The sequence below is a fragment of the Cydia amplana genome, chromosome 2 (genome assembly GCF_948474715.1).
Source record: "Cydia amplana chromosome 2, ilCydAmpl1.1, whole genome shotgun sequence".
NCBI classification, from domain to species: domain Eukaryota; kingdom Metazoa; phylum Arthropoda; class Insecta; order Lepidoptera; family Tortricidae; genus Cydia; species Cydia amplana.
Window position 1 is genome coordinate 19770973 of NC_086070.1, and position 11996 is coordinate 19782968.

Sequence of the window (11996 nt, forward strand, 5' to 3'; positions counted from 1 at the left end):
ACAAGTCCGAATAGTTGGGGTCTACAACAAGGAGTCCGAATTAGCACCGCCGCAGCGCAAATTGCCACGACCGCAGCACCGACCGGTTCAAACTAATTGCTCTCAAGCAACCCAACTGGTACCTGGGAGGTTTTATTAGATTTTAAACATATGGTTTTTAATCTGTGTGCGTCCCTCAGGCCCCAAAATTATGTAAAAAGTAATGTAATGTGACTGCAAGGTGCTTTAAGATTAATATCATATCAAAATGACATTACGGGGTATGCAATAGGTATACCTGGGGTTGCATTAACAACCAAATTTAAATTTAATTTATCGGCGCATTTGGAACGACGGTTGCCTAAGTAGATGCGTGCGAAAATTGTTTTTGAACGTAATTACATAAAAGCAATTACAAAAAGTTAATTTAATTGTTATGGTTAAGCCGCTGTAAGAAACGAAAATTATAGCAGTAAGTACCTACCGTGGTTGTAATAATCGCGTGACTTGTAAACATGTTTGGCTATGCGCAAACGAAAAGGTCTGTACATTCAATATTTTGTTCCAAATAGAAAACCGTCAAAAAAGTTTTTAAAAAAGTAAAATTATCATTAAAACTCCCTTTTACACACTTGTATTGAACCCAAAACGAAGCCAGTCAGAGATTCATAAATAACATTTACAGTAGGTACATATGGTGCTAATACCTACTTTCCCGCACTAGTGCGTAAATAAACACTTTTCGTTGTTATGTCAAATATTTAAAGGGGCATAAGTATGTACTGTAAAACGTTGTACGATACGCGTGCGAATAGGTAATTCGCAACTCGTGTCCCTTCGGTCGTGTTTTAATTTATCGCCACTCGTTTCGAATTTCCTCTTTTCCGCACTTGTATCGTAAATAACTATTCAACAACAATTTGTACCCACTGGGGTCAACGTTATTGGTCCAAATTTAGTAGAAGCAGAACGGATTTCAGTTGTTTCAGTCAAAGGGGCCACTAAAAGGCTTTGACAAAAACAAAGCTTTGATACAAAATGGCTCTGACCTGACCCACCTTTGACCAGTTGCGTTATAGTCTAAGACGAGACTGAAAATTCCAGGTATGTAATGTCATATTTTTTTACTTTGTAGGTATGCGTATTAAACTATTGTACTGCTTCTAGAGTCTGTGCGGAAAGGGAATAGTCGTGAAATGTATGGGAATGAAACTTCTCTTTCCGCACAGACTCTATGAATTCCTACTCGTAGGCACCTATTCGTTTTAAATCTCGTACCTTAGTCAAAACTTAATTTTCTTTTATACTACATCGGTGGCAAACAAGCACACGGCCCGCCTGTTTTCGGCTGATTGAACCTGCAGTGAAAGTTGTTCAGGTGCATTTGATACGTAATTAATTAGCGAAACAATATAATTCGCAAATTCATTTCATTTCTATATTGTTTTCAGTTGGTACAACTAGATCTTCTTAGTTTGTTAGAATTACACTAGGGTAAACCATGGTCCATGGTTAACTACACGATGATTTGGCTTCCTTGAGTTGAACTTTCTCTTATAGATAGCCATCATATATTTGCAATCGTATCGGGTGTCCCGGCAACAACAGCTCGTTCGAAGGATCTCTAGGTATTAATGCAAGTTATCTCTTGATCGCTCTTGTAATTACCTAGTCACATGATTCCACCAGCCTATAAGTGAATTTACATGTTACACCCGGATCCGAATCTTAGGACCATTACGCGCTTGTTAAATGGAAATAAGTAAACAAGGAAAACCTTTTAAATATAAATAAAACACTAAGGTACAAAATATTACTACAGTGTGTTTACTTTACACTGTCACATATTCAATAAAATAATAAAAATAGCGATTAGGTAATTTATACGTTTAATTTCTTAAATTAATGTTTTTAATTACAACACTGTCTTTAGTTAGGTAGATATCGTAACAAAGAAAAAATCCCTGAGTAAAATACATTCCTTTCTTATCTAAATTTATTAATAGTCGGAGGCGGAAAATCACGCATGTGCGTGTTTTTTTCTGAAACATAAATTTTATACAAAATAGATTTTATATTATCAATATATTATAAAGAATATAAGATCGTGTAATCAAAAGGGGTATGTTTGTAAATTTTACATAAATGTTTGTTGAATTAACAAGATATTAATTTGTCATGCGTTTAAGTCTCTGCCCACTACAACGTATCATACCATGACCGTGCTATGAACGTATCAGGCACGGAATGTAACGCGACACGGACTACTATGCCCACTACACCGTGTCCACATTGTTTCATATCCGTACATAACGGGTTTAGTGCCCGTAGTAATAATAAAGTAGACACAATTCACAAAAGTGTATCTTTTTCATGATGAATTTCGAAGCTAATACAAGTTGTCGACCCATTAATTAAAATGCATCTATATACCTTCATACTTGCTAGCTAAACTACTATAAGCACGTATTTTGCTTTTACCTTTTAATCAGGAACATAAAAAACAAATAAGATTCCTTCTAAATGTAATTATAACCGTTAACCCTTAATCACGTGATGTAGGTTAGGAACAACACCATCACTTTTGACTCTCTTGAATTTTTTTTCCTAGCCAAAATAATTAGGACTGCCTTGGATATTTTGTGTGCTTTAAAAGATTAATATCGCAGCCATGACTTGATCCTCAGGAAAATTATGTTGTCGTCTACCCAGGTCCTGAGAGCCGACACCTTGGCGTACACTCCTGGATACGTTGGCCGGGCACACCCGATGCCCCAGGAGACCACACCAGCCAGCTTTCCGTCGTGGACTAGAGGACCACCGCTGTCACCCTGGAGACGACATAAGTTATCAGTACGGTAAAAGCACTGGATCAGACAGGGGATAACATCGGTCACGAACTATTCCTCGAACTTAAATACTCGAGTAAATGGCTACTATAATTTTCGCTTAATTCAAGTGTATGTTTTCAGCTTTCTTCAACGCAACTATTGATTATCCAGACCAGGGATGTTGCGAATATCCGCATCCGCATCCGCAACCGCGGAACTTCCGCATTATTTTCAACATCCGCATCCGCATCCGCATCCGCATAAAATCGATGCGGATTTAATGCGGATGCGGATGTGGAACAGGTCGGTACAGGAACGTCTTAGCATCGGCGTAAGTGCTAGACTGCTAGGTAATTTAGTCATTAACCAAAAAAACCTATTAGAAATGAGCAGTCAAGCGTGAGTGGGACTTAATGTACGGAACCCTTGGAACGCGAGTCCGACTCGCACTTGGCCGGTTTTTTGAAATAAAAATTACTTACTAAAATGTAATATTTGACGTTTTTTATGGTACTATCTTGACATCCGCATCCGCGGATGTCAAAAAATCGGCATCCGCAACATCCCTGATCCAGACTGTTCTTACCTGGCAAGCATCCTTTCCACCGGCGGGTACTCCAGCGCATAGCATCCTCGGCGTAATTGCATACAATGGTGAGTACGCTGAGCGGCAGGCTTGCTCGTTCACTACCGGCACCAACACCTTCTGAAGGGTGGACGGCGAACCGCCTCCTTCCTGAAAAAATACATTATTATGTTAGCATCTGAGCCGAGCCTAATGATCAAATGCTTCTTCAACATCAGGTTTCATTTAAGACACATCAATGATGTCACATCTCCTATTGTCACTTTCTCGAGTCAAATAACGGCTTTAAACACTTTGCACGTAGTAATCTCATATACTAATTATGTTGACGAACATAAAGACTCGACTGACAACTTTTACGTGAGCCAAACGGGAGTTTGAGTGAATTATCAAAGTTAAGAGTATAAAACAACATGTTTCGCACATGAATATTCGATGTTCATTAAAATCTGTACAAACTAACAAGTCATATTATTATCATAATACAACCTGTACCGTTATATTAAGTAGGGAAACTTTTCGTGCCCCTCGTTTAATGCCCGTTCGGAGCAACTTTTAAGCTTATTAACTAAACCTAGGTTACCTACAATGTTGTATGTGCTGAACATTTTCAAATGAGCTTAAAATCTTAATGCTATAACAGTGTTGGAATGTCGTACATAGCTTCCTTATTTTAATACAGTCTACTAATAAATTTAGATAATATGTTTATGCATGAGCATGGTTGCAGCAAGATTATTTTCAGCTACTCGTTACTTGCTTAAATATTTTGCCGTATTAATATAGTAATTACACCAATGGCTAAAAACCTAACAGACATCCGATATTTAATAAAAGGTAAAAATAAGTTACAATGGCTTGAATGTATAATGCCTGAATTTATTAATATAAAACCAAAAGTCAATGTTGAAACAAAAACGCACAACTTACAAAAACAACTGAACGTAATTTATTTTCGCTATGAAATACGAGTAATAAACGTAAAATACCGAACACGAACGACATTTCTATTTACCGGAGGTGTAAAACAGGTGATTAACTTTCAAAACAATGAAAACTTAACAGTTGACAATTTCACATTGAATTAGTTAATTTAAATGATTTTTTCCCCATTTCATGTTCAAAGTCTAACAAGGGTTCCATTAGTTTCTTTATAGTAAATAAATAGTCATATTTTTTCCATATTTTCTGGTTATAATTTACTTCTTTTATAGTCAAATACTTTAATTAGCTGAGCTTCTTCTCTTATAAATATATAAGTAGAACTAAATATTAGACAAATTAATACATAGTCCACGAAGTGTTGAGTGTATATTTCTGTGGCAGCATACTAAACATATTAGTCTACGAGAATGACTTTTCGAGAAAAGACCCCACAAAGCTTACCCCCTGCAGCTTACCTTTGTATTTCCCCAACCACTGACTTCAGCGATCGCTCCATCATCAACCTCTTCTCCGTCTCCCATCATCTCTATGGACTTGACAGTATCACTGAACTCCAATGGAGTGCTGAGTCTCAGCAGTGCAATGTCGTTGTCCATCTTGTTGAAAGAGAAGCTGGGGTGGTAAATGAGATCTGCTACTGGGACCAACAGACCTCCTTCTTTGTTTGATGATGAGCCTACGCGTACGTGGTAGTCTTTTGGAGAACTCCTAAAACCAAATAAAGATCAAAATAATATTGAATCGTGCATGTGTTAATACATTTTACACACATACACGCACGCACGCACGCACGTACGCAAGCACGCACATGCTTAAAACTTAAAAATAACTGTTTCAAAAAAGCAGATATCAAATCAAACCTTTATATCCGTTATGTTTACTAAAGTTAGTCGACAATAAACTCGAATACGACAAAAATAAATCTATATTGTACTTAGATCAAAACGCGTGGAGTGAATATAATTTTTAAGAAAAAAAAACCGACTTCTATGCGGCCCGGTGAAAGATTATTGTAGATGGTGCGCTATGTAGAAAAGGAGGTAAAACCACCCACTTTTCTAGTAGCATTTCGTTTCTGTAAGGCTCGCAGTTCTAACCTAACCTAACCCACTTTTGTTCGGTTCTGTGAGGATAGCAGTTCTAACCTAACCTAACCCACTTAACAGCGCATATACGGTGCGGTGTACGGGGGTTTGAGCGGGAGGGGTTTGGCCTCATACTTTATACCTACATTTTATGGTAGGTAATCATAGTGGTTTATTTAGTTTAGGTATCATAGTGGTTTTCCAGGTCAAGGTCCGGGTCTGTGTCCGAGTCCGGGTCTAGTCCAAGTCCGAGTCCGAGTCCAGGTCCGGGTCCGGGTCCGAACCGGATCCGGATACGAGTCCGGATCTGGATCCGAGTCCGAGTCCCAGTCCAAGTCAAAGTCGAAATTCGAAATCACCAAACGTGTACTATGCGTCGTTGAAGAGTTCTGTTCTGATCATCATCAGCAGTTCCAGTTCATCAAATGTGACAGTTTTTAATGTTAATGCTTTATTTTATGATGAAAATACAGAAAATTCTATACGTGTGCCTTTAAGATTTGAGGAGTTCCCTCGATTCCTCATGGATCCCATGTTCAGAACTTGAGCTTGACATAAATATGGCTTAAAAACCTAACTTGCTTAACAAACATAACGAAGAGGAAAAATCGCCAAATGCGAGCTATGCGTCGTTAAAGAGTTTCGTTCTGGTCATCATCAGCAGTTACACTTCCTCAAATGTTACTTTTTTGAATGTATATGCTTGATTTGTTGATAAAAACATAACAATCACTATATGTATGCCTTTAAAATTTGAGGAGTTCCCTCGATTCCTTATGGATCCCATCATCAGAACTCGAGCTTGACAGAAATGTGGCTTAAAAACTAAGCTTGCTTAACCAACATAACGAAGAGGACAAATCGCCAAACGTTAACTATGGGTCGTTGAAGAGTTCTGTTCTGATCATCATCAGCAGTTCCACTTCATCAAATGCGACAGTTTTTAATAAAAATGCTTGATTTTCTGATGAAAATACAAAAATCTCTATATGCATGCCTTTAAGATTTGAGGAGTTCCCTCGATTCCTCATGGATTCCATCATCAGAACTCGAGCTTGACAAAAATGTGGCTTAAAAACTTAACTTGCTTAACAAACATAACGAAGAGGACAAATCGTCAAACGTGTACTATGCGTCGTTGAAGAGTTCCGTTCTGATCATCATCAGCAGTTCCACTTCATCAAATGCCACGTTTTTGAATGTATATGCTTGAATTGTTGATAAAAACACAAAAATCACTATATGTATGCCTTTAAGATTTGAGGAGTTCCCTCGATTCCTCATGGATCCCATCATCAGAACTGGGTTTTGACAAAAACGGGACCAATCTGTATGCATATACATACAATCAAAAAAAGAATTTTCAAAATCGGTCCAGTAATGACGGAGATATGGAGTAACAAACATAAAAAAAAAATATAAAAAAAATAAAAAAATATAAAAAAAATAAAAAACATACAACCGAATTGGTGTGCCGAGGCCAAAGCCTTTATTAAGGATATAGGGCGACGTTTAACGGATAGGGGCTGTGACCCTCGCTCTGGTTCTTTCCTTGTCCAACATATATCACTGGCCATTCAGCGGGGTAATGCGGCCAGTATTTTTGGCACATTTGATCCGGGAGACAATCAGAGTGAGGGGTGATATTTTATTTGTTAAGTTACTTTTACTCATTCTTAGGTTTATTTTAGTTTATAATTTGTATGTTTAATCAGTTAACTACCTATATTTTTGAAGTGTAAATTAAATGCCTTTCCACCGAATTGATAACCGCCATCTTTGAGATTTGGAAGTCGGTTAATAAAAAAAATATAATTCGATGTACGTAAAGGTAGCGGCTGGTAGCAAAAGTTAGCGATATTTGACAATGCTCAATAGTGAAGAACCTTGTTTTATTCTATCACAAGCATAGTGACTAGTAAGTATACTATGATATTTGAAATAAATTACTTATGTCTGGAAAACGTAGACCGTAATTATTTTTTGATACCTACAATTTTTATTTAATAAATCGGAAAGTACTGCCTATAAAGAGTAGGGATTTGACCGTGACGTCACATGTCTGTTTTATATAAATTCCGGTAGTTCGATAAAAGAAGCAGGCGGCCTAGCCAAGGTGACAATCGGCTTGCGCTTCGCCATCGAATCGCTTTGTGTCTCTCTATCACTCTTCCATATTACTGTGACAGTGACAGCTGTGTTTCGTTCGCTACGGAACGTTAGCGATTGGCATTTTGTCGGGGCCTGATTTGACTTGTCAGTCAAACCCTATTATGGGCCTCGCTTATGCCGATACACAAAATAATGAAGGAATCAATTACCTACCCAATAACGCAATGTGCTGCCGTCAGTATCATGTCCTCTGCTACGATGGAGCCCCCGCAGGAATGGCGGCCTCCGTTGACCATGGACACCTGGAACGGGGCCTCACTGATGTCGATCTCATCGCCGCCCACTATTTTCACATTTTCTATGCTGGGTGTTGGTGTTGTTACTGAAAATAATTAGTTTTTTTTGTTACCCAAAGTAACGCAACACAGCGAACTACTCGCGAATGCGAAGCGAAGCGATGCGTCGCAGGGTGAATCAATCCTTTGATAGGATAGAAGAGTCCTACGTGGGCGATCTCGTTGCGAACGCGAACGCCGTGGGCTGCCGCGCCGCGCCGCTTCGCTTTCGCGAGTTGTTCGCTTACGTAAGACGCAGCGTAAAGGTTACTAAAGCCTTGTTTAAGGTTAGTAGGTACAGTCAGCATCAGGATTAGCAGATGAAACAACACTCCAAAAGTATTTGCCAACCTGGAATATTTTTCCAAACAGAGATAATCTCTAAGGTTCGCCTTTTAACGTATCTGTCACAGTCTAATTGGGTGAATTATTTATTGTTGTTATTCTGTCCCGTCCGCCACGCGACAATAATATATTACCACGTACATTACCTATATTATCGTGCCTACCCGTGATAACCCATTGTGGAAAGGGTTTATAACTACCACAAAAATGCATGTAGGGACTTATCTTCTTGTTAAGCTATTAAATAGAGAAGATATTTTTGACGTGTAGTCTGATTCGTTACTTTTGATTAGTCTTGATGCTGACTGTACCTACCAAAGGATATACATATAGGACAACAAATTAAGACCAAAATCTCTGTACAATCCAACTCTTTTAATACCTAAGTACCTAGTAAAATATCAAGGTATCTAATTACGAGTAGGCTAACATACCTAGGGGTGACTTTTCAAAAAGAAGGTTAATTAGATAGACTTATTTATTTAAGAATTTAGCTTCGTTAACTTTGATAAACAGACGGGTACTTAAGTAAAAATGGATGACATGCTCTTGTGTATTTTCACTCACGTGTGTTTAATTCTTCAAATATAAATATAATTACATTTCAGTTTGCCCTAGTTACATTGACATAGGGTCGGTTGCACTAAACCGCTTGTCACCGTTAAAGCGATCGCTAAATTTTATTGTATGGGCATTTTCATAGTTCTCTGCCGAGTGATGTTGATCAGTCTGTCAAATGTGGTTGGTGCAACTGGCCCTTAGAGTTGGATAATAACTTAAAGCTTTAAATCTGTCATGCGCACAGATATAGGAAGGATTATATGCTCTGAGGTCATGCGCTTCTATGTATTTATTGGACAATGGCAAAACCGAATCATGTTTATACTTTATTACAAAGTACACCTTCAAAGAGATATATGTGCGATCACTAGAATATGGAAAGAGCATCGATAATTAAATTTAACGAAAGGACTCCCTAGCTCCGTACCTGTCTGAGGATATGACGGACACATCTGTACCATCGCCCACACACACGACATGACAGTTCGTAAACCTAATAAGGTTTATAATAATAAAAGGCATCAAGGTCCACCGATGGAAACTATTAAGGTGACAGTCCATTTCCAACCGCAGCTGCACTACTGTCAATTTTACTATGTAAATTGACAGTAACAGCGGCGCGTTCAGTACCAGTAGCGCAGCTGCGGTCAGAAATGGAATGTTACCCTTATAGGGCTCATTTAGACGATGCGAGAACTCGCATGCAAGTTTCATTACATTGCGGGTTTTGATCGGTCAGTTGAATTGGACGTAACCAACAGTCCGCAATGTAACTAAAATCGCGCGTTTTCGCGCGCCGTCTAAATCAGTCCTAATTAAGAGTATTGCTGTTTGTCCATACGCATGTCCCTAGCAAATTCACACTCGAGAAATTATCCTACGTTTTACGTCAACGAATTAAATGTATAACTTACCAACCAACCCGAAGAAAGCACAACCCAACACCCAATTAAACATCGTGAAGCAAACTGAAACACTATTATCAAAACAACAATAAATTTAACTATATATACCTGAAAGTTACAAAATAAAGAATTAAGGACAGTCATTTAACTGATAGCACAGACCTTCACACCATTCTAAAGGGCCCGTCTGATAGTGTTAGTAATTGAGATTTCGAGTGTTCCTTCAATATTGACCGTGGTGTTTTGAAAGGGGATACCAGACTCCACAAATAATTAATTAATTACTACCACCGCCCGCGACTATGTATGTATATTACAAGCCGTTAAACTGCCAAACACCCATGCAGACGACTCGCTTAGTACCTACTTTCGAACAATCAATCGTCATTTCACCCCCTTAGTGAGTGGATTTCGGGATGAAAAATTATACATCTACCTGTTTGCAAATTTATCGCATTTATGGTTATTAAAAGGGATGATAGGTAGCCGATGTTCGAACTGTGCTTCGAACTTTTACGTTAGCGAAAGCTTGCGCGTCAATTCTGTGGTCAGCTAATTTTGTAAAATACATTCGATTAATTCAATCGAGGATATTGTGTCCAATCATGTTTTATTGTACAAATCATTGTACCTACTTATGTGTCATAATTTTACAATATCTGTATGTATGATCAATAGATACAACTCTAGGTAGGACTTTCGTCTAAAATATTTTTTGATAGATATCGCTTTAAATGTATACCTAAATACAAATGTCTCTGTTTGACCCAATGGTTGACTGGTAGAGAATGCCATTTTTCTTTAATTGTACAATAAAGTTTTCATAAATAAATGTTGGACACATAGTAAAAAATAATTAACACGTCCGAAATCAGCACCCTTGGTATGTATTAATTTAATATCCAGTCGGCACAAGGTCATACTTCGAACATTTATGACAATCAAATTAATAAAACCTACCTACGCATAAAAATAATGCGTAATAGATAACAGAGTTTTTTTAAGTTAATTTAAATGTCTAAACCCTGATTAAAGTATTGACTATTGACATTATTTGATAAGAATTTCATAATCAAACTCTTTCACGTGAGTTGTTAAGATTATGAGGACGATTAGAACTAACTATTAAGATAAGTAGGTATATATTGGCCAAGTGCAAGTTAATCTCGCATACAGGTAGTTCCGCTCTAGGCGATATCAAGTAAATTCAAAATTAACACACTTTCAGTCCCTATGCATAAATTCAGATTTAAATTGTACGGATTCGTCGGTTCACTAGAAGCGGATAAATTATTCAGCTTTAAGATATGGATTAGAATGTGATATCAAAATAACGTTTCCTAAAAAAAAATAAGTCACCTTTGACACTGACATATCTAATCCATATCGTCTCTAGATGTAATATTTGACGTATCAAAAGTTCCTTCTTTATTACACTATCGAACCATTAAGGTAGGTTATATAGGTTATATATAGGTAACCTAATATGACCGGTACCTAAACGTAGGACCGTCATTCATTTTGAGAATGCATGAGGTTTTATCACAGCTCATCCAATAGGGTCATAGACTCGGTCTAATGCAAAAAGAGACTAGAAAATAGCTGCCAATTATAAAAAATCTGCGTATTGCAACACTCTGTATAAGGCGATAAAACAGTAATGAATAAATGATTCTTGACAATTTTTTAATTCTTATACATATGCGAATTAATCTATGATTTTTGACATGTATTATTATTAATGCTAATAAAAAGTTTTGAATAAATCTCAGTACATATATCTATTTTCACTAGCCCGAACCTAATAAGTACATCGTGATGTTTCCATTCAGAGTCATTTCGGAGAAAAATAAAAACGCGCCTTAAATTCATTCAAGGTTTACACATACTTTATCAAGTGTGAGCAAATGCAATAATAGACTCTTATCTTGATGACTGCCTAAGATAAGTGATATTTAACTAGTAAGTACCTAAGGGTCAAGCAACTTATCAATCGTTTACGCGCAAGGACGGTCCGGTTTCTTAGAAATAGGTAGGTATATACCGGATAAATCCGGTAAACGTTATTTGTATAGCACACGTGACACACTTCAGGCGATTAGGTCCGTAAATCCTAAATTTCGACCTAGGGTAGTATGTAGGTACGAAATTGGGCAATGTTTTATTTTTTTCCTCACAAGTGTGATGAAAAACATTGTGTCTGCCACTCGCGGTAGGTACAGGAATAATGAACTCGTGTTAATTAAGCCCTCACTTTCGGCTTCGGGACCTCAATTCACACTCGTTCGTAAATTTTTGTTCGCCGCCCATAA

At 37.6% G+C, this 11996-nt stretch overlaps 1 protein-coding gene across 1 annotated transcript; it reads right to left on the reverse strand.

The window, feature by feature from the left end:
- Positions 1 to 2609: 2609 nt before the first annotated feature.
- LOC134659742 (vitellin-degrading protease-like) lies at positions 2610 to 9926 on the reverse strand. The gene is made up of 5 exons (XM_063515437.1): positions 9694 to 9926; positions 7752 to 7920; positions 4797 to 5049; positions 3397 to 3546; positions 2610 to 2810 (listed from the first exon to the last, which is right to left on the reverse strand). The coding sequence occupies exons 1-5, from the start codon at positions 9734 to 9736 to the stop codon at positions 2637 to 2639; spliced, it is 789 nt and encodes a 262-aa protein (XP_063371507.1). The 5' UTR covers positions 9737 to 9926; the 3' UTR covers positions 2610 to 2636.
- Positions 9927 to 11996: the final 2070 nt, after the last annotated feature.

What these genes read in the sequence shown, in the direction of transcription:
- LOC134659742 (XM_063515437.1), bottom strand. Translation starts at nt 9,736, where the DNA reads ATGTTTAATTGGGTGTTGGGTTGTGCTTTCTTCGGGTTGGTTG. An exon ending in TGCTTTCTTCGGGTTGGTTG is followed by an intron (nt 7,921 to 9,693) that starts GTAAGTTATACA and finishes AATTATTTTCAG; the next exon opens with TAACAACACCAACACCCAGC. An exon ending in GTGGAAAGGATGCTTGCCAG is followed by an intron (nt 2,811 to 3,396) that starts GTAAGAACAGTC and finishes TGTCGTCTCCAG; the next exon opens with GGTGACAGCGGTGGTCCTCT.